Source organism: Bufo gargarizans, chromosome 3 (assembly GCF_014858855.1).
Source record: "Bufo gargarizans isolate SCDJY-AF-19 chromosome 3, ASM1485885v1, whole genome shotgun sequence".
NCBI classification, from domain to species: domain Eukaryota; kingdom Metazoa; phylum Chordata; class Amphibia; order Anura; family Bufonidae; genus Bufo; species Bufo gargarizans.
The window spans coordinates 84464050-84479082 of NC_058082.1; the positions used below are offsets into that span (position 1 = coordinate 84464050).

Below are 15033 nucleotides of genomic sequence, written 5' to 3' on the forward strand. Positions count from 1 at the left end.
GAGATGCCAAAATCATCTTGCATCTTGCTGATCACTGTTCAAGAGTTTCACCATGTATTCAGGCGAATAGTTGACCTTCATTCTCCATTATTCCGAGGTTCAGAAGATGAACCAGCCAACATATTTGAGATGACTAAGTCCGGACAGACTAAGAGAATGACGGAGGAACTGCCGCAAAAAACTGTGGACTCAACAACATGGCTTATATGTTCCTGTATGGACTATAAGTGAAGCTTTGAAATTTGCTTTGAGTGATAGTGGCAAAAGACTTGGGCTAGTGCCTTGTGGTGGTGTGGCAGTGATGCTCTCTGAAAGTCAAAATGGAAAATGGACAGTAAAACCCTTTTCTGGTAATATTGGTGAAGTTTTTTGCTATTTACCTCTCCGCATAAAAACTGGACTTCCTTTGCACATAAATGGTTGCTTTGCTGTGACTTCAAATCGGAAAGAAATTTGGAAAACAGACACAAAGGGAAGGTGGAATACCGTGTTCATGAGACATGTCATTGTACGTTCTTATCTAGAGGCTCTTTGCGTCTTGAGGGACATGTCTACCAGTGGAGAGCTCATGAACTACAACTACTGTTCTATTTGGCCAGACCCTGACTATGTCCATGATGACTTTTCTGTGGTTTGCCAAGGACTGTACGAAGATATTGCCAAAGGAAAGGGCAAAGACCGTGTGAAAGTATTTTCTGATGGAACATCTTGGGTTTCTATGAAAAATGTGAGATTTCTGGATGATTCTTTACTTAAGAGACCAGATATCTGGACCAGCTGCTTTTCAAATTTTCATGAAATATTTAAAAAAGACTGGCTCAAAAAACCTTTGTGCTGTAGAACTGCCCTCATGGGTCAAACTAGGGTTTGAAGAAGCAGGATGTACTGATGTGCTGATTCAGAATACATTTTCCGAACATCAGTTTTTTTCAGAAGTATTTTTTCCTCATATAGCAGAAATCGAACCTGAGTTACGAGATCCATTGATGCTTTTTGTTTTGAATGAAAGAATACAGGCATTTAGTGAAATTCTTCAAGTTACACCATGTATTCCATGCTCCAGTGAGGGGCACCTATTGGTTGTCCCTTCTAGACTAATCCATCCTGAAGGTAGAGTAGCAAAACTGTATGACAACAGTGATGGAAGATTTCCCTATGGAACATATCCAGAATTACTTGAACCCAGTAGCGCTGGTAAAGTTGGTACAACTTGGCATGATGAAAGATGACATTTTATGGGAAGATTTAATTGAACGCATTGAATCCATTCCATTAATTAACAAAGCTGATCATGCTGGAGCTTGCTTGAGAGGCAATATTATTTTAAGTTTGATTGATGAAAAACTTAAGTTCAGAGACCCCAAGTCTAAGGAATTTTGTAAGAAATGCCGAACTTCTCCATTTTTGCCTTTTCTTACCAAACCAGCTGGTTTTTCCTCTTCATTGGAAAGGAAATGACTTTAAAATTGAGGAAATGTTTGCGGCTACAGACCTATACACCGTTGAACACCAAGACGTAGTTTGTCTCTTAAAGCCAATTCTTAATGAAAATTCTCCTTCTTTTAAGGGATGTGGACCCATTCCCTTAGCAGTCAAAGAATATTTAGGTTTACTGAAGAAGCCTACTCCTGAATTGGTAATAGACCAGTTAAAGGAAATTGCAAAATATACTGATGGAAACACCTTGTACCAGGAAAATATTACAAATGCATGCTATAAATTTCTTAATGAAGCCATCCTTTTAAATGAGGCTACAAAGACTATGGTTGTCACAGAACTGAAGGCGTTTCCTTTTATATTTGTTGAGGACATTTATGTTACTTCAGACAAAGTTTCCTTCCATCTCAACTTTGAAGCTGCCCCTTATCTATATCAGATGCCTAACAAATACAAAAATAATTTTCGTGAATTGTTCGAAAGTGTTGGTGTGAAACATGTCTTTACAGTAAAAGATTTTGCAGCAGTACTTGAATTAATAAAAAATGCAAATATGAACAAAAAGATATCAGAGAATGATTTCCAACTTTGTAGACGCATTGTTAGTGAAGGAATATGGGGACTTATCCGAGAAAAGAGTGAGGAATTTTGTGAAACAAATTATGGTCAAATTCTTCTGCCGGATGCCAGCCTCTATCTACTTCCAGCTAAATCACTATGCTACAATGACTGTCCATGGATTAAAGTAAAAGACACTGCTGTGAAGTACTGCCATTCTGACATTCCAAGGGAGGTAGCCGTAAAGCTTGGGTCAATTCCAAAAAGACACAAAGCTCTAGAAAGGTATGCATCTAACATTCACTTTACTTCTCTTGGATCTGAATTTGGGCAGAAGGAAAAGCTTACTAGCAGAATTAAAAGCATCCTTAATGCTTATCCTTCAGAAAAGGAAATGTTGAAGGAGCTTCTTCAAAATGCTGATGATGCAAAAGCCACAGAAATATGTTTTGTCTTTGATCCAAGAAACCATCCATCTGACAGAATATTTGATGAAAAGTGGACTCCTCTACAAGGCCCTGCATTGTGTGTATACAATAACCAGCCATTCACAGATAGTGATGTAAAAGGCATCCAAAACTTAGGGAGAGGAACGAAGGAAGACAACCCTTGTAAAACTGGGCAGTATGGAATAGGCTTCAACTCCGTTTACCACATTACTGATTGTCCTTCTTTCATATCATCCAATGACATAATATGCATCTTTGACCCTCATGCACGATATGCTCCAGGAGCAACGTCACTTAGCCCCGGACGCATGTTCCGAGATTTGGATGCTGATTTTAGAACACAATTTTCAGATGTTCTCAATTTATATTTAGGAAACCACTTTAACCTTTCCACTGCAACAATGTTTCGTTTTCCAATCCGCAATTCTGAAATGGCAAAAATCTCTGAGATCTCATCAGTACCCTGTTCTGACAGAATGGTACAGAACCTTCTTGACAAGTTGCGTACTGATGGAGCAGAACTCCTTATGTTTTTGAATCATATGGAAAAGATTTCTATCTGTGAAATAGAGAAGACAACAGGTGCTTTAAAAACGTTATACTCTGTTCGCGGCAAAATCACAGACGGTGACCGACTAAAGCGCAAACAATTTCATTCTTCTGTAATTGACAGCGTTACAAAGAAAAAACTATTGAAAGATATACCAGTCCAACAGATTACTTACACAATGGATATTGAGGACTCTGAAGGAAACCTCACAACATGGTTAATTTGTAATCGCTCTGGCTTCTCTAACATGGGAAAAGTCTTAAAGAGTGTGATATCTGCTCACAAAAATCAAGACATTACATTGTTTCCTCGTGGTGGAGTTGCTGCTTGTATTAACCACAATTACAAGAAACCATACCGAGCATTCTGCTTTTTGCCCCTTTCACTTGAAACAGGACTTCCTTTTCATGTAAATGGACATTTTGCTTTGGATTCTGCAAGGCGGAATTTGTGGCGGGATGACGATGGGGTTGGTGTGAGAAGTGACTGGAATAACAGCTTGATGACCGCCTTAGTGGCTCCAGCCTATGTAGAGTTATTGGTGCAACTAAGAAAACGAAACTTTCCTGGAACCGATCCCACCATCTCTGTATTACACAATATGCCAATCCATGCTGTGAAGGACATTTTGAAAAAGTTTTTGTCTTTTTTTCCAGTAAACAGACTTGACTTACAGCCAGACTGGTATTGCCTTGTAAAAGCTGTTTATACTTGTATTAATGAAGATTCAAAGCGTCTCTTGCCTGTAGTGCGAGCCCCGAATGTTGACGGCTCTGACATGCAGTCAGCTGTCATTATTACGTGGGTAAACATGTCAGCTGTAAATTCTGGGAGGCCCTATTTTGACAATTTATTACAAGATGAACTACATCACATGAAAAATATGGACTACAACATAACCACTCGCAAGACAGTAGCTGAAAATGTTTACAGACTCAAACATCTCCTCTTGGAAATTGGGTTTAACTTGGTTTACTACTGTGATGAAACTGCAAATCTTTTTCACTGTCTAGTTGATGCAGGCATCCCGGTTACTTATGCAACTCCTTCCGATGTCCGTCAGTTCCTAATGACTTTCTCTTCTCCTGACACAAGCTGCCATATTGGAAAACTGCCTTGCCGTCTGCAGCAGACAAACTTAAAACTATTTCACAGTTTGAAGCTTCTCGTGGATTATTGCTTAAAAGATGCTGAAGAAAATGAAATACAAATTGAAGGGTTGCCACTTCTAATTACTCTCGACAACGTATTGCAAATTTTTGATGCAAAGCAACCAAAATTCTTAACCACTTACCATGAACTAATTCCATCTCGAAAAGATCTGTTTATGAACACACTGTATCTGAGGTACAGCAATATTTTGCTTTCTAACAAAGTTGCCAAGGTTTTTGACATCTACAGTTTTGCAGACCTGCTCTCATCCGTTCTTCCAAGAGAGTACAAAACAAAAGTTTTTATCCCATGGAAAGATAACTTTGCCAGTGAATCATGGCTAAAAAGTGCTTGGCATTTCATCAGCGAGTCAGTTAATGTCAAAGAAGACCAAACTGATGCCACTACATTTGATACCGTTGTGGAGACTCTAAAAGATTGGGCTCTGTTACCAGGAATAAAGTTCACCGTATCACCTGGCCAGTTAATCATTCCAGATGGTGATGTGTTACTACCACTAAGCCTAATGCATATCACAATCTTTCCAAATGCACAGAGTGATAAAGTGTTTCATACTTTGATGAAGACTGGTTGCATTCAACTAGCATTGAACAAAATCTGCTCCAAAGACAATTTTTTGCTCCCTTTGTTGGCTGGACATACAGCAAATATAGATAACCCAATGAGCATTCTCCGGGCTATACATCACATGATTCAGACATTAACATTTAGAACTGAAAAGATAGCTGAAAATGACTTTGATGCCCTTTTGATGTATTTTAACTGCAATTTAAACCACCTCACATCAGAAGATGCAACTAACATTTTGAAGTCACTTCCATGTTACAAGTCTGTCAGTGGTCCTTACATCACACTGTCTAAATATGCGACGAGTTACGTCCTTACAAAGAGCATACCAGCAGTGGAAGTGGAAAAATGGTCTTACTCATCATCCTTTGCTTTTCTTGAAGAGAAGGTACATTTGAAAGAATTGTACACTGCAGTAGGATGTGTCCCAGTTGACGATCTAGATATTTACTCAAAACATTTGTTGCCAAAATTTGAAAACCTTTCCTATCATGCTAAATTAGAGCACTTGATTTACCTGAAAAATTGTTTATGCAGTCTCGAAGAGAGTTCTACACTAAAGGAGCAACTGTTTGCAAAACTAGAAGACCTGGCCTTTATTCATGATGCCAGTGGCCGACTCAAACCTGCAAAACACTTCTATGACCGGACTGTAAGAGTATTTGAAGTCATGCTTTCAGAAAAGTTGTTCATACCCCTGGAGTTCTTTAAAAAATTAGAACAAATTACAAAACCAAAAAACCAATCTGCTTTCTTTCTCTCGTGGATTAAATTTCTCCGGAATATTGGCCTAAAGCATGTTATTTCCCAGCAACAGTTGTTGCAGTTTGCAAAAGAGATTAGTATGCGAGCTAATGCAGAAGGTTGGACAAAGGAAGTGCTTCAAAACACTGTTGATGTAATTCTTTATTATGTTTTCCAAGAAAGAACGGATTTGCTTTCTGGAAACTTTTTAAAGGAATTGTCTATGATACCCTTTTTGTGTCCTGAACGAGCACCTGCAGAACTTTTACGCTTTCATGCTCAGTACCAAGAAGTAAATGGTACACTCCCTCTGATACGATTTAATGGATCACAAGTCAATCCAAAGTTCAAGCAGACAGACTGTAATGCAGCTACTGTGGACATCTTGCCCCATTCTGCCCGAAAAGGCAACCCCATTAACAATTAAAGAACAAGAAGAAAGTACACTTGATCCGCAAGAGCAACTTGAACAAGTTCTAATAATGCTTAATGTAAATTTGGATCCTTCACTTGACAAAGTGATAAACAATTGTCGAAATATATGCAACATTACTACTGTTGATGATGAAATTGTGAAGACAAGAGCAAAGGTTCTGAGGAGTATCTATGATTTTCTCAGCACAGAAAAAAAAGAATTCAAGTTCCAGCTCAGAGGAGTTGCTTTTGTGATGGTTGAAGATGGCTGGAAGCTTTTAAGACCAGAGGAGGTTGTCATTAATCTGGAATTTGAGTCTGACTTTAAACCATATCTCTACAAACTGCCTCTGGAGTTAGGAACCTTTCATCAGCTATTCAAGAACTTAGGCACAGAAGATGTAGTTTCTACAAAGCAGTATGTTGAAGTTCTTAGTCGTATTTTCAAGAATTCTGAAGGAAAACAGCTAGATCCTAATGAAATGCGGACTGTAAAGAGAGTGGTTTCTGGCCTGCTCAAAAGTCTCCAGAATGATTCTGCTAAAATACGGAATGACTTAGAAAATATTCGTGACCTTGCACTTTACCTCCCAAGTCACGATGGAAGATTGGTCAAGTCTAGCATTTTAGTGTTTGATGATGCACCGCATTATAAAAGCAGAATTCAGGGAAATATTGGAGTTCAGATGCTTGTTGATCTTAGCCAATGCTACATGGGAAAGGACCATGGCTTTCACACAAGAATCATAATGCTTCTCCCTCAAAAGTTAAGACCACGACTTCTTAGTAGCATACTTGAGGAACAGTTGGATGAAGAGACGCCGAAATCTTGCCAGTTTGGTACACTGTGTTCTTTGCAAGGCAGACTTCAGCTATTACTGTCTTCTGAGCAGTTCATTACTGGACTTATAAGAATCATGAAGCATGAAAATGACAATACATTTTTAGCAAATGAGGAAAAAGCCATAAAACTTTGCAAAGCTTTACGAGAAGGCTTAAAGGTGTCTTGCTTTGAAAAACTGCAAACAACTTTACGAGTCAAGGGATTTAACCCTATCCCTTATAGCAAGAGTGAAACTCTTGCATTTCTGAAACGATATGGACATGCTGTCATATTACTTTACATACAGCACTCCGACAGCAAGGATATCAATTTCCTGTTAGCTTTAGCAATGACTTTGAAGTCTGCAACAGACAATCTCATATCTGACACATCATATTTGATTGCAATGTTGGGTTGCAATGACATCTACAGGATCAATGAGAAGCTTGATAGTCTAGGTGTTAAATATGACTCATCAACTGAGCAATCAAAACTTGAGCTTCCTATGCCTGGTACCCCAATACCAGCAGAAATTCACTATACATTGCTCATGGATCCCACCAATGTTTTTTATCCAGGTGAATATGTTGGATATTTGGTGGATGCTGAAGGGGGGGACTCGTTTGGCTCATACCAGCCAACATATACCTATGCAATCATTGTGCAAGAAGTAGAGAAAGATGATGACAACTCAGGTTCTCTGGGAAAGTTTTATCAGATAGACATTGGTTATAGTGAATATAAAATAGTTAGCTCCCTTGATTTGTACAAGTTTTCCAGGCCAGAGGATGGTGTTCAGAACAAAGAAAGTGCTCCTTCAACACCAACAAGTCCAACAGAATTTCCGCCTCCCGGTCCAAGGACAGCACCTTCTTTTCCAAACAAGGAAAGCAACAAAACAAGCTCCTCCAAACATCAATCACCTAAAAAGATCAAATTGAATTCTTTACCAGAGATATTAAAGGAAGTTACTACTGTGATAGAGCAAGCCTGGAAGCTGCCCGAATCAGAAAGGAAAAAGATAATAAGACGACTGTATTTAAAGTGGCACCCAGATAAAAATGCTGAAAATCTTGATGTAGCAACTGAGGTTTTTAAACATCTTCAAAATGAAATCAACCGACTAGAGAAGCAAGCATTTGTAGATGTCAATGTTGAAAGGACAGCAAGAAGAACCTATACCACCCCATCTTCTAGGTTTCAGTCTGAAAAGTCTTCTTTTCAACGATTTTATTCTTCATGGAACCAAGAGGCAACAAGTCATAAATCCGAAAGACAACAATACAAAGAAAAGTTTTCTGCCCCAACAGGAGCATATGATTCTAAACGCTTCTTTGTACCACCAACATTCAAGTCCGTTGGTAACCCTGTCGAAGCTCGTAGGTGGCTTAGGCAGGCAAGGGCTAATTTTTCTGCTGCGAGAAATGACCTGCATAAGAATGCAAATGAGTGGGTATGTTTCAAATGCTATCTCTCTACCAAATTAGCATTGATAGCAGCAGATTACGCTGTCAGAGGAAAATCCGACAAAGATGTAAAACCAGCAGCCCTCGCACAAAAAATTGAAGAATATGGTCAACAGCTAGAAGGTCTCACTAAAGATGTCCAGACCTTAGAGGCTTATGGGGTAGATGGCCTAAAGACTCGTTATCCTGATATGCTTCCCTTCCCACAAATCCCAAATGACCGATTCACTTCAGATGTTGCCATGAGAGTAATGGAGTGCACTGCATGTATAATTATAAAACTTGAAAATTTTATACAAAATAAGATTATTTAAATTCAAGAACATATTCTTTTACATGTGTGAATATGGTTGATGTAATTCTTAAACTGCACAGTACTAGGCATCCTTTCACTTTATGCTATAACAGGAAGGCAGTTCACCCTGTGACTAGTAGAAACATTTAGAAAAATAGTGGAAGATTTAATTTAACTAAAAATACATTATTTTTGAAAGGTTCCTGCTGCACACTAAGCTAGGATTATATTATAATATTTCATTTGGAACCTCTGTGAGCTCTCTGACTGCACTGTGGTCAATAAAATCCCAAATTTGTATATTTTTATTGGATGTATGGGCTTTTTATGTTGACCTACATCAGGCATGCTCAACCTGCGGCCCTCCAGCTGTTGCAAAACTACAACTCCCAGCATTCTCGTACAGCTATCAGCCTATAGCAGGGCATGGTGGGAGTTGTAGTTTTACAACAGCCGGAGGGCCGCAGGTTGAGCATCCCTGACCTACATCACTAACCTGGGCCCAGTTTTTATGTATTTAAAGCTGACCATACACATAAAATAGTGGAAGAGTTGGCTGGACCTACCAAGTTTGGCATGATCATCTGATGATCTTATGGAGACTTTCCAACTCTTCCCTGATCACAGTTAGTAGGAAGGAGGAATTGGACATGTTGGATTTCTGTATGCCTGATTTTGGTTTGTACCTGCTGAAGTTAATATCATGTGTATAGCCAGCTTTAGTCCGTGTCCGCTTCCTTGGCTTTTTTCTCCACCTCAAAGATTTCTGGTCACACACTCACCCCACATCAACGCACTAACCTCCTTAAATGTGCTGCTGTAAAAATGTAATGTTCGGAATTTCTATACTGCCCCCCCCCCCCCTTAAAACAGGCTACACACGATTGTAGGATATAAAGAAATGTAAGGGGTTGTATGACTTAGAAAACCCATAAGTTATTTGGGAATTAATATTGATGACCGATCCTCAGGATAGATCATCAATATCAGATTGGCGGGTCCGACTTCCTGGACTCCTACCGATCAGCTGTTAGAAGAGGCTAGGTGCGCCATGAGTGCCACTTTCTCTTCCTAGACCATGTGACATCACTGTAAAATCAGTCACATGGCCTAGTTGCAACTCAACCCCAATCAAGTCAGTTGGGCTGAGCTGCAATACCACGCACAGCGGCTATATGATGTACGGTGCTGTGCTTGGTAAGCGTCCGGGAAGCCACCAGTCACCAGAGTATCAGTGAGTGAGCTTTCCGAAACATCTGATTGGCGGGGATTCCGGGACTTCTGCCGATGTGATATTGATGACCTATTCTGTGGATAGGCCATCACTATTATTTCCCGTATAACCCCTTTAGATACCATTCTAGGGAATTCTGAGTAAATAGTTGGGGCCCCCCCATTTAAGACTTTAATCTCTTAGCCAGATTGGAGGGCAGCTACAAAGAGTTTCTCTGGAGGCCTTCACAGCCCATTGATTGAATTGAGAGCCATGAAATTCTCTATTTTTCCTGCAGTGGCACTGAAGCAATATTGAACACTTATTGCCAGATTCTTGCTCAGATTACAGCCGATCACCACTGTGGGACTCCGCAGTGAGATAACATGTGATCAATCCCTGTAACAAAAAGGGATTTCCAAAGCATACAACCCCTCGAATAAATGGGTGCTCTGCCCAGCTCTTCACATCTTTACTTTAAGGGGTCTAAATTGGAACTTCATTGTACATGTTACTGGAAGAGCTTTATCTTGTATAAACCTAGAAAATAAGTAGTAAAATTCCATAGTTATATTTTAGTAAGGGCTTTATTTGCTGAATGCTAAGAAGCGCTATCTCTGAGCTTTAATGCAAATGTGTAATGTGAATGGAACAGAAATAATGTATATACTGTACAAATTTGTATCTATTGCGCATACCCAAAACTAGCACTTTATGTAACCAAAGCTGAGCAGCACATTAGACAATCCCTTCATGTAAAAGTCTCATTGCTCAGCTCCTTGGCCTCCAGTATTACCATAGAGTACAGTAGATCCCATATTCATCTATGGTCTTCCCCGCAGCCCCTTGTTTGATTAGTCTATGGTGTGAATATAATCAGCTGGATCTGGTTGTGATATTATTGCAGTTATGAATAAAGTTACAGTTTTCTTACTCCTCGCTATATCAATGTCTATAGCTACCTGTATTTGTCCTTTTATACTGTGTAAAGTTGATTTTCATTGCATTTTTTTAATTCATGTAATATTTAACTGAAAACATGTTAAAAGTGATCGAAAATGTGCCCTGAAATTAGCTTTCTTGTCCCGGGGCCTTCAGATGCTGGAGCCTTAATAATTATTTTGTCTACATGTTTGTTTGTTTCTGGAACAAGTGTACAAAGCCTAGGTGTGTAACTTATACTTGCATTGGGTATTGCATCAAATATCTGACTATTAATTTTGCCAAGTTTTCTTTTTATACAAGCCTTGCTTAGTTTCATCCATATTGGTTATTTGTAATAAAAACAATGATCAAACTTAGTTGATTTCCATTTTTCCTGTGAACTATTTATTTATCTGTCTGTGTGTCTGTCTCATCTCTCTAATTACCTATTACCTGTGTCTTTAATTTAAAGGGGTTGGCCACGTTTAGGGGAGGGGTTCCAGTGCACATCCCCCCGGCAGATCTGCATAGGGAATAATACCTGCTCCTTTATGCTGGCTCCTGTCTGCCTCGCTCGGGTAACCCTCTGTCAACATTTGCCTCGTCACCACTACAGCGGTGACCTGCTCCCTTTGCATCATATCAATTGGCCACATAACCCCAGGGGAGAAATTCACTGCTGCAGCGGTGTCACAGCAGATGTTGACAGTGGGGGACCCCAGCAAGTCAGCTCAGGCTGGGACCCAGCAGGCTTAACCTTTCCAGTGCTGGTTTACATTCAGTCAGTGTAGACAGAAAATACAGCACCAGATATCACAGTGCATCACAAAATACCTCCCCAGCAGCACCAGATATCACAGTGCATCACAAAATACCTCCCCAGCAGCACCAGATATAACAGTGCATCACAAAATACTTCCCCCGCAGCACCAGATATAACAGTGCATCACAAAATACTTCCCCCGCAGCACCAGATATCACAGTGCATCACAAAATACTTCCCCCGCAGCACCAGATATAACAGTGCATTAAAGAAAAACCTCCCCAGCAGCACCAGATATCACAGTGCATCACAAAATACCTCCCCAGCAGCACCAGATATCACAGTGCATCACATAATACCTCCCATACAGCACCAGATATTACAGTGCATCACAAAATACCTCCCCAGCAGCACCAGATATCACAGTGCATCACAAAATACCTCCCCAGCAGCACCAGATATCACAGTGCATCACATAATACCTCCTCAGCAGCACCAGATATCACAGTGCATCACAAAATACCTCCCCAGCAGCACCAGATATCACAGAGCATCACAAAATACCTCCCATACAGCACCAGATATTACAGTGCATCACAAAATACCTCCCCAGCAGCACCAGATATCACAGTGCATCACAAAATACCTCCCCAGCAGCACCAGATATCACAGTGCATCACAAAATACCTCCCCAGCAGCACCAGATATCACAGTGCATCACATAATACCTCCCCAGCAGCACCAGATATCGCAGTGCATCACATAATACCTCCTCAGCAGCACCAGATATCACAGTGCATCACAAAATACCTCCCCAGCAGCACCAGATATCACAGTGCATTACATAATACCTCCCCAGCAGCACCAGATATAGCAGTGCATCACAAAATACCTCCCATGCAGCACCAGATATAACAGTGCATCACAAAATACCTCCCCAGCAGCACCAGATATCGCAGTGCATCACAAAATACCTCCCCAGCAGCACCAGATATCACAGTGCATTACATAATACCTCCCCAGCAGCACCAGATATCGCAGTGCATCACAAAATACCTCCCCAGCAGCACCAGATATCACAGTGCATTACATAATACCTCCCCAGCAGCACCAGATATCACAGTGCATCACAAAATACCTCCCATACAGCACCAGATATTACAGTGCATCACAAAATACCTCCCCAGCAGCACCAGATATTACAGTGCATTACATAATACCTCCTATGCAGCACCAGAAATTACAGTGCATCACAAAATAACTCCCCAGCAGCACCAGATATCACAGTGCATCACAAAATGACTCCCCAGCAGCAGTAAATAACACAGTCTTGCAGTGATCATCAGGGGAAGAGCTGGGAGGACAGGAGTGGTAGTTGTGGCACTGACAGGAGTGGTAGTGGTTTACAGTGACTTTCCTCACTTAAATACTCCCTTGGGCCATGCAGCAAATGGAAGGCACACCCTTCTTTCTCTTGGGGGCAGACTCTGAGCTTTCTGGGGCTCCTGCCTGGTGTTAGGTGGGATGCCCTTGATGTTTGGTGGATTGGTGCAAGGCAGAATGACAGATGTAGGGACCATAAGATAGATGGTTGTGGATAAGGACCCATGGATGTTCAGGTTCGGCTGGGACCCAAACCTGAACCCCATTGAAGTCAATGGGGACCTGAACTTTGGTGCACTAAAATGGCTGTAAAATAGTCATAATAAGGGCTAGATGGCTGCAAATGGAAGGCAAAATGGGGGTAAGAGCAGGACAGTTGCCCTGCAAACAAATGTGGATAGGGATTTAACTTAATATAACAGAAAAAAAATTAAAATAATCTTGAACTATGAGGCGGAGGTCAAAGTGGAGTAGGAGGTTGAGGTGGCGGTGGAGGAAGGAGAGGGTAGCAAACACTTTTATTTTTTCCTTTTTTTTATTTAATTTTTTATAAGTTTGGAAATACCCCAAAACATTGGGAAATAGAAAAAAGAATGCAAAGAGAAAGTGAGCTGGAGTACAATAGCTGGGTACGGCCGGTATACTTGTCTACTCAGTCCTGTGGGATCCACCCAGTAATCAGCACTGGTTAGAATGTGGGCAACTCTGCAGTCGTTGCGCAGGCACTGCAGCATGTAGTCTCTCATGTGTGCCCGGCTGCCCAGAGGCAACGACAAGCTGTCCTCTGGGGGAGGTGCATCGTTTCTGTACTGTGTATCCCCCCAGCCACGCTCCATTGATGTCCATAAGCTGCTTTGGGTGCCACCCTACTGTGAACACGGTTTCTCACCACCATCATCATCATCATCATCCTCCTCATCCGGCAGAACTGTCCCCTGGCTGGACGATTGTGTACCTGGCCTCTGTTAGTGCAGGAACCCACCCTCCGAGCCACTTGTGAATGACTGGCCTGTTAACCGTGGAAATGATCCCTCTTCCTCCTGTGCCACATCCTCTTCCATCATCGCCTGAAGTCTTTTTTCAAGGAGACATAGAAGTGGGTTAGTAACGCTGAGGACTGCGTCATCGGCACTGGCCATGTTGGTGGAGTACTCGAAACAGCGCAAAACGGTACACACATCCCGCATGGAGGCTCACTCGGTCGTGAAGTGGTGCTGTTCCGCAGAGCGACTTATCCGTGCGTGCTGCAGCTGAAACTCCACTATCGCCTGCTGCTGCTCGCACAGTCTGTCCAGCATGTGCAAGGTGGAGTTCCACGTTGTGGGTACGTCGCATATGAGGCGGTGAGCGGGAAGGCCGAAGTTACGCTGCAGCGCAGACAGGCGAGCAGCGGCAGGATGTGAACGCCGGAAGCGCGAACAGACGGCCCTCACTTTCTGCAGCAGCTCTCACCAGTGGCGTAACTACAGGGGAAGCAGCTGCTTCGTGGCCCGGGCTGACAAGGGGCCTGGCGCCCAGCAGCGTGAGGCACAAAGTTTCCTAATTATCTAATAGTTTTTCAGGCCAGTCCCCTTCACATACAGTGCAGCTCCAATTGGGGGCCTGGCCTGTCCATCACCAAACACCGCCCCCTGTGTGACCAAATGTGAGCAGCACCACAGTCCCTAGCACAGCCCGAAGCCTGACTCCGCCCACTCATGTGACTGATCACGTGCTCCTGACATCATGAAAGGTCATTTTGCTCACTATGAAATCACATCTCCTGAGGTAGGACATGTAACTGAAATAGTATATAGCCAGTTCACAGTGAGTTGGTCCCCCCCCCCACACCTCAGTGTACAGTCCCCCCCCCCCCATACCTCAGTGTACAGTCCCCCCCACACCTCAGTGTACAGTCCCCCCCACACCTCAGTGTACAGTCCCCCCACATCTTAGTGTACAGTCCCCCCACATCTTAGTGTACAGTCCCCCCCATACCTCAGTGTACAGTCCCCCCCACACCTCAGTGTACAGTCCCCCCCACACCTCAGTGTACAGTCCCCCCCACACCTCAGTGTACAGTCCCCCCCACACCTCAGTGTACAGTCCCCCCACATCTTAGTGTACAGTCCCCCCCATACCTCAGTGTACAGTCCCCCCACACAGAGGCGTACATAGGAATCACTGGGCCCCATAGCAAAAATCTGAATTGGGCCCCTTAACCCCGCCCACTACCCACCATGGCCCCTCCCACTTCCTGACTTTGCTCCTCCCATGCCACACCCCCATTAAATA

General features: G+C 42.2%; 1 protein-coding gene across 1 annotated transcript in view; it reads left to right on the top strand.

Annotated features, from left to right (window-relative positions):
- SACS (sacsin molecular chaperone) overlaps positions 1-10990 on the top strand; it is a 75503-nt gene extending 64513 nt beyond the window's left edge. The window contains 6 exon segments of the mRNA XM_044286153.1: positions 1-222; positions 224-769; positions 771-1163; positions 1165-1437; positions 1439-5839; positions 5841-10990. Coding sequence (XP_044142088.1) covers positions 1-222; positions 224-769; positions 771-1163; positions 1165-1437; positions 1439-5839; positions 5841-8495 — 8490 coding nt within the window. The 3' untranslated portion in view covers positions 8496-10990.
- The last annotated feature ends 4043 nt before the right edge of the window (positions 10991-15033 follow it).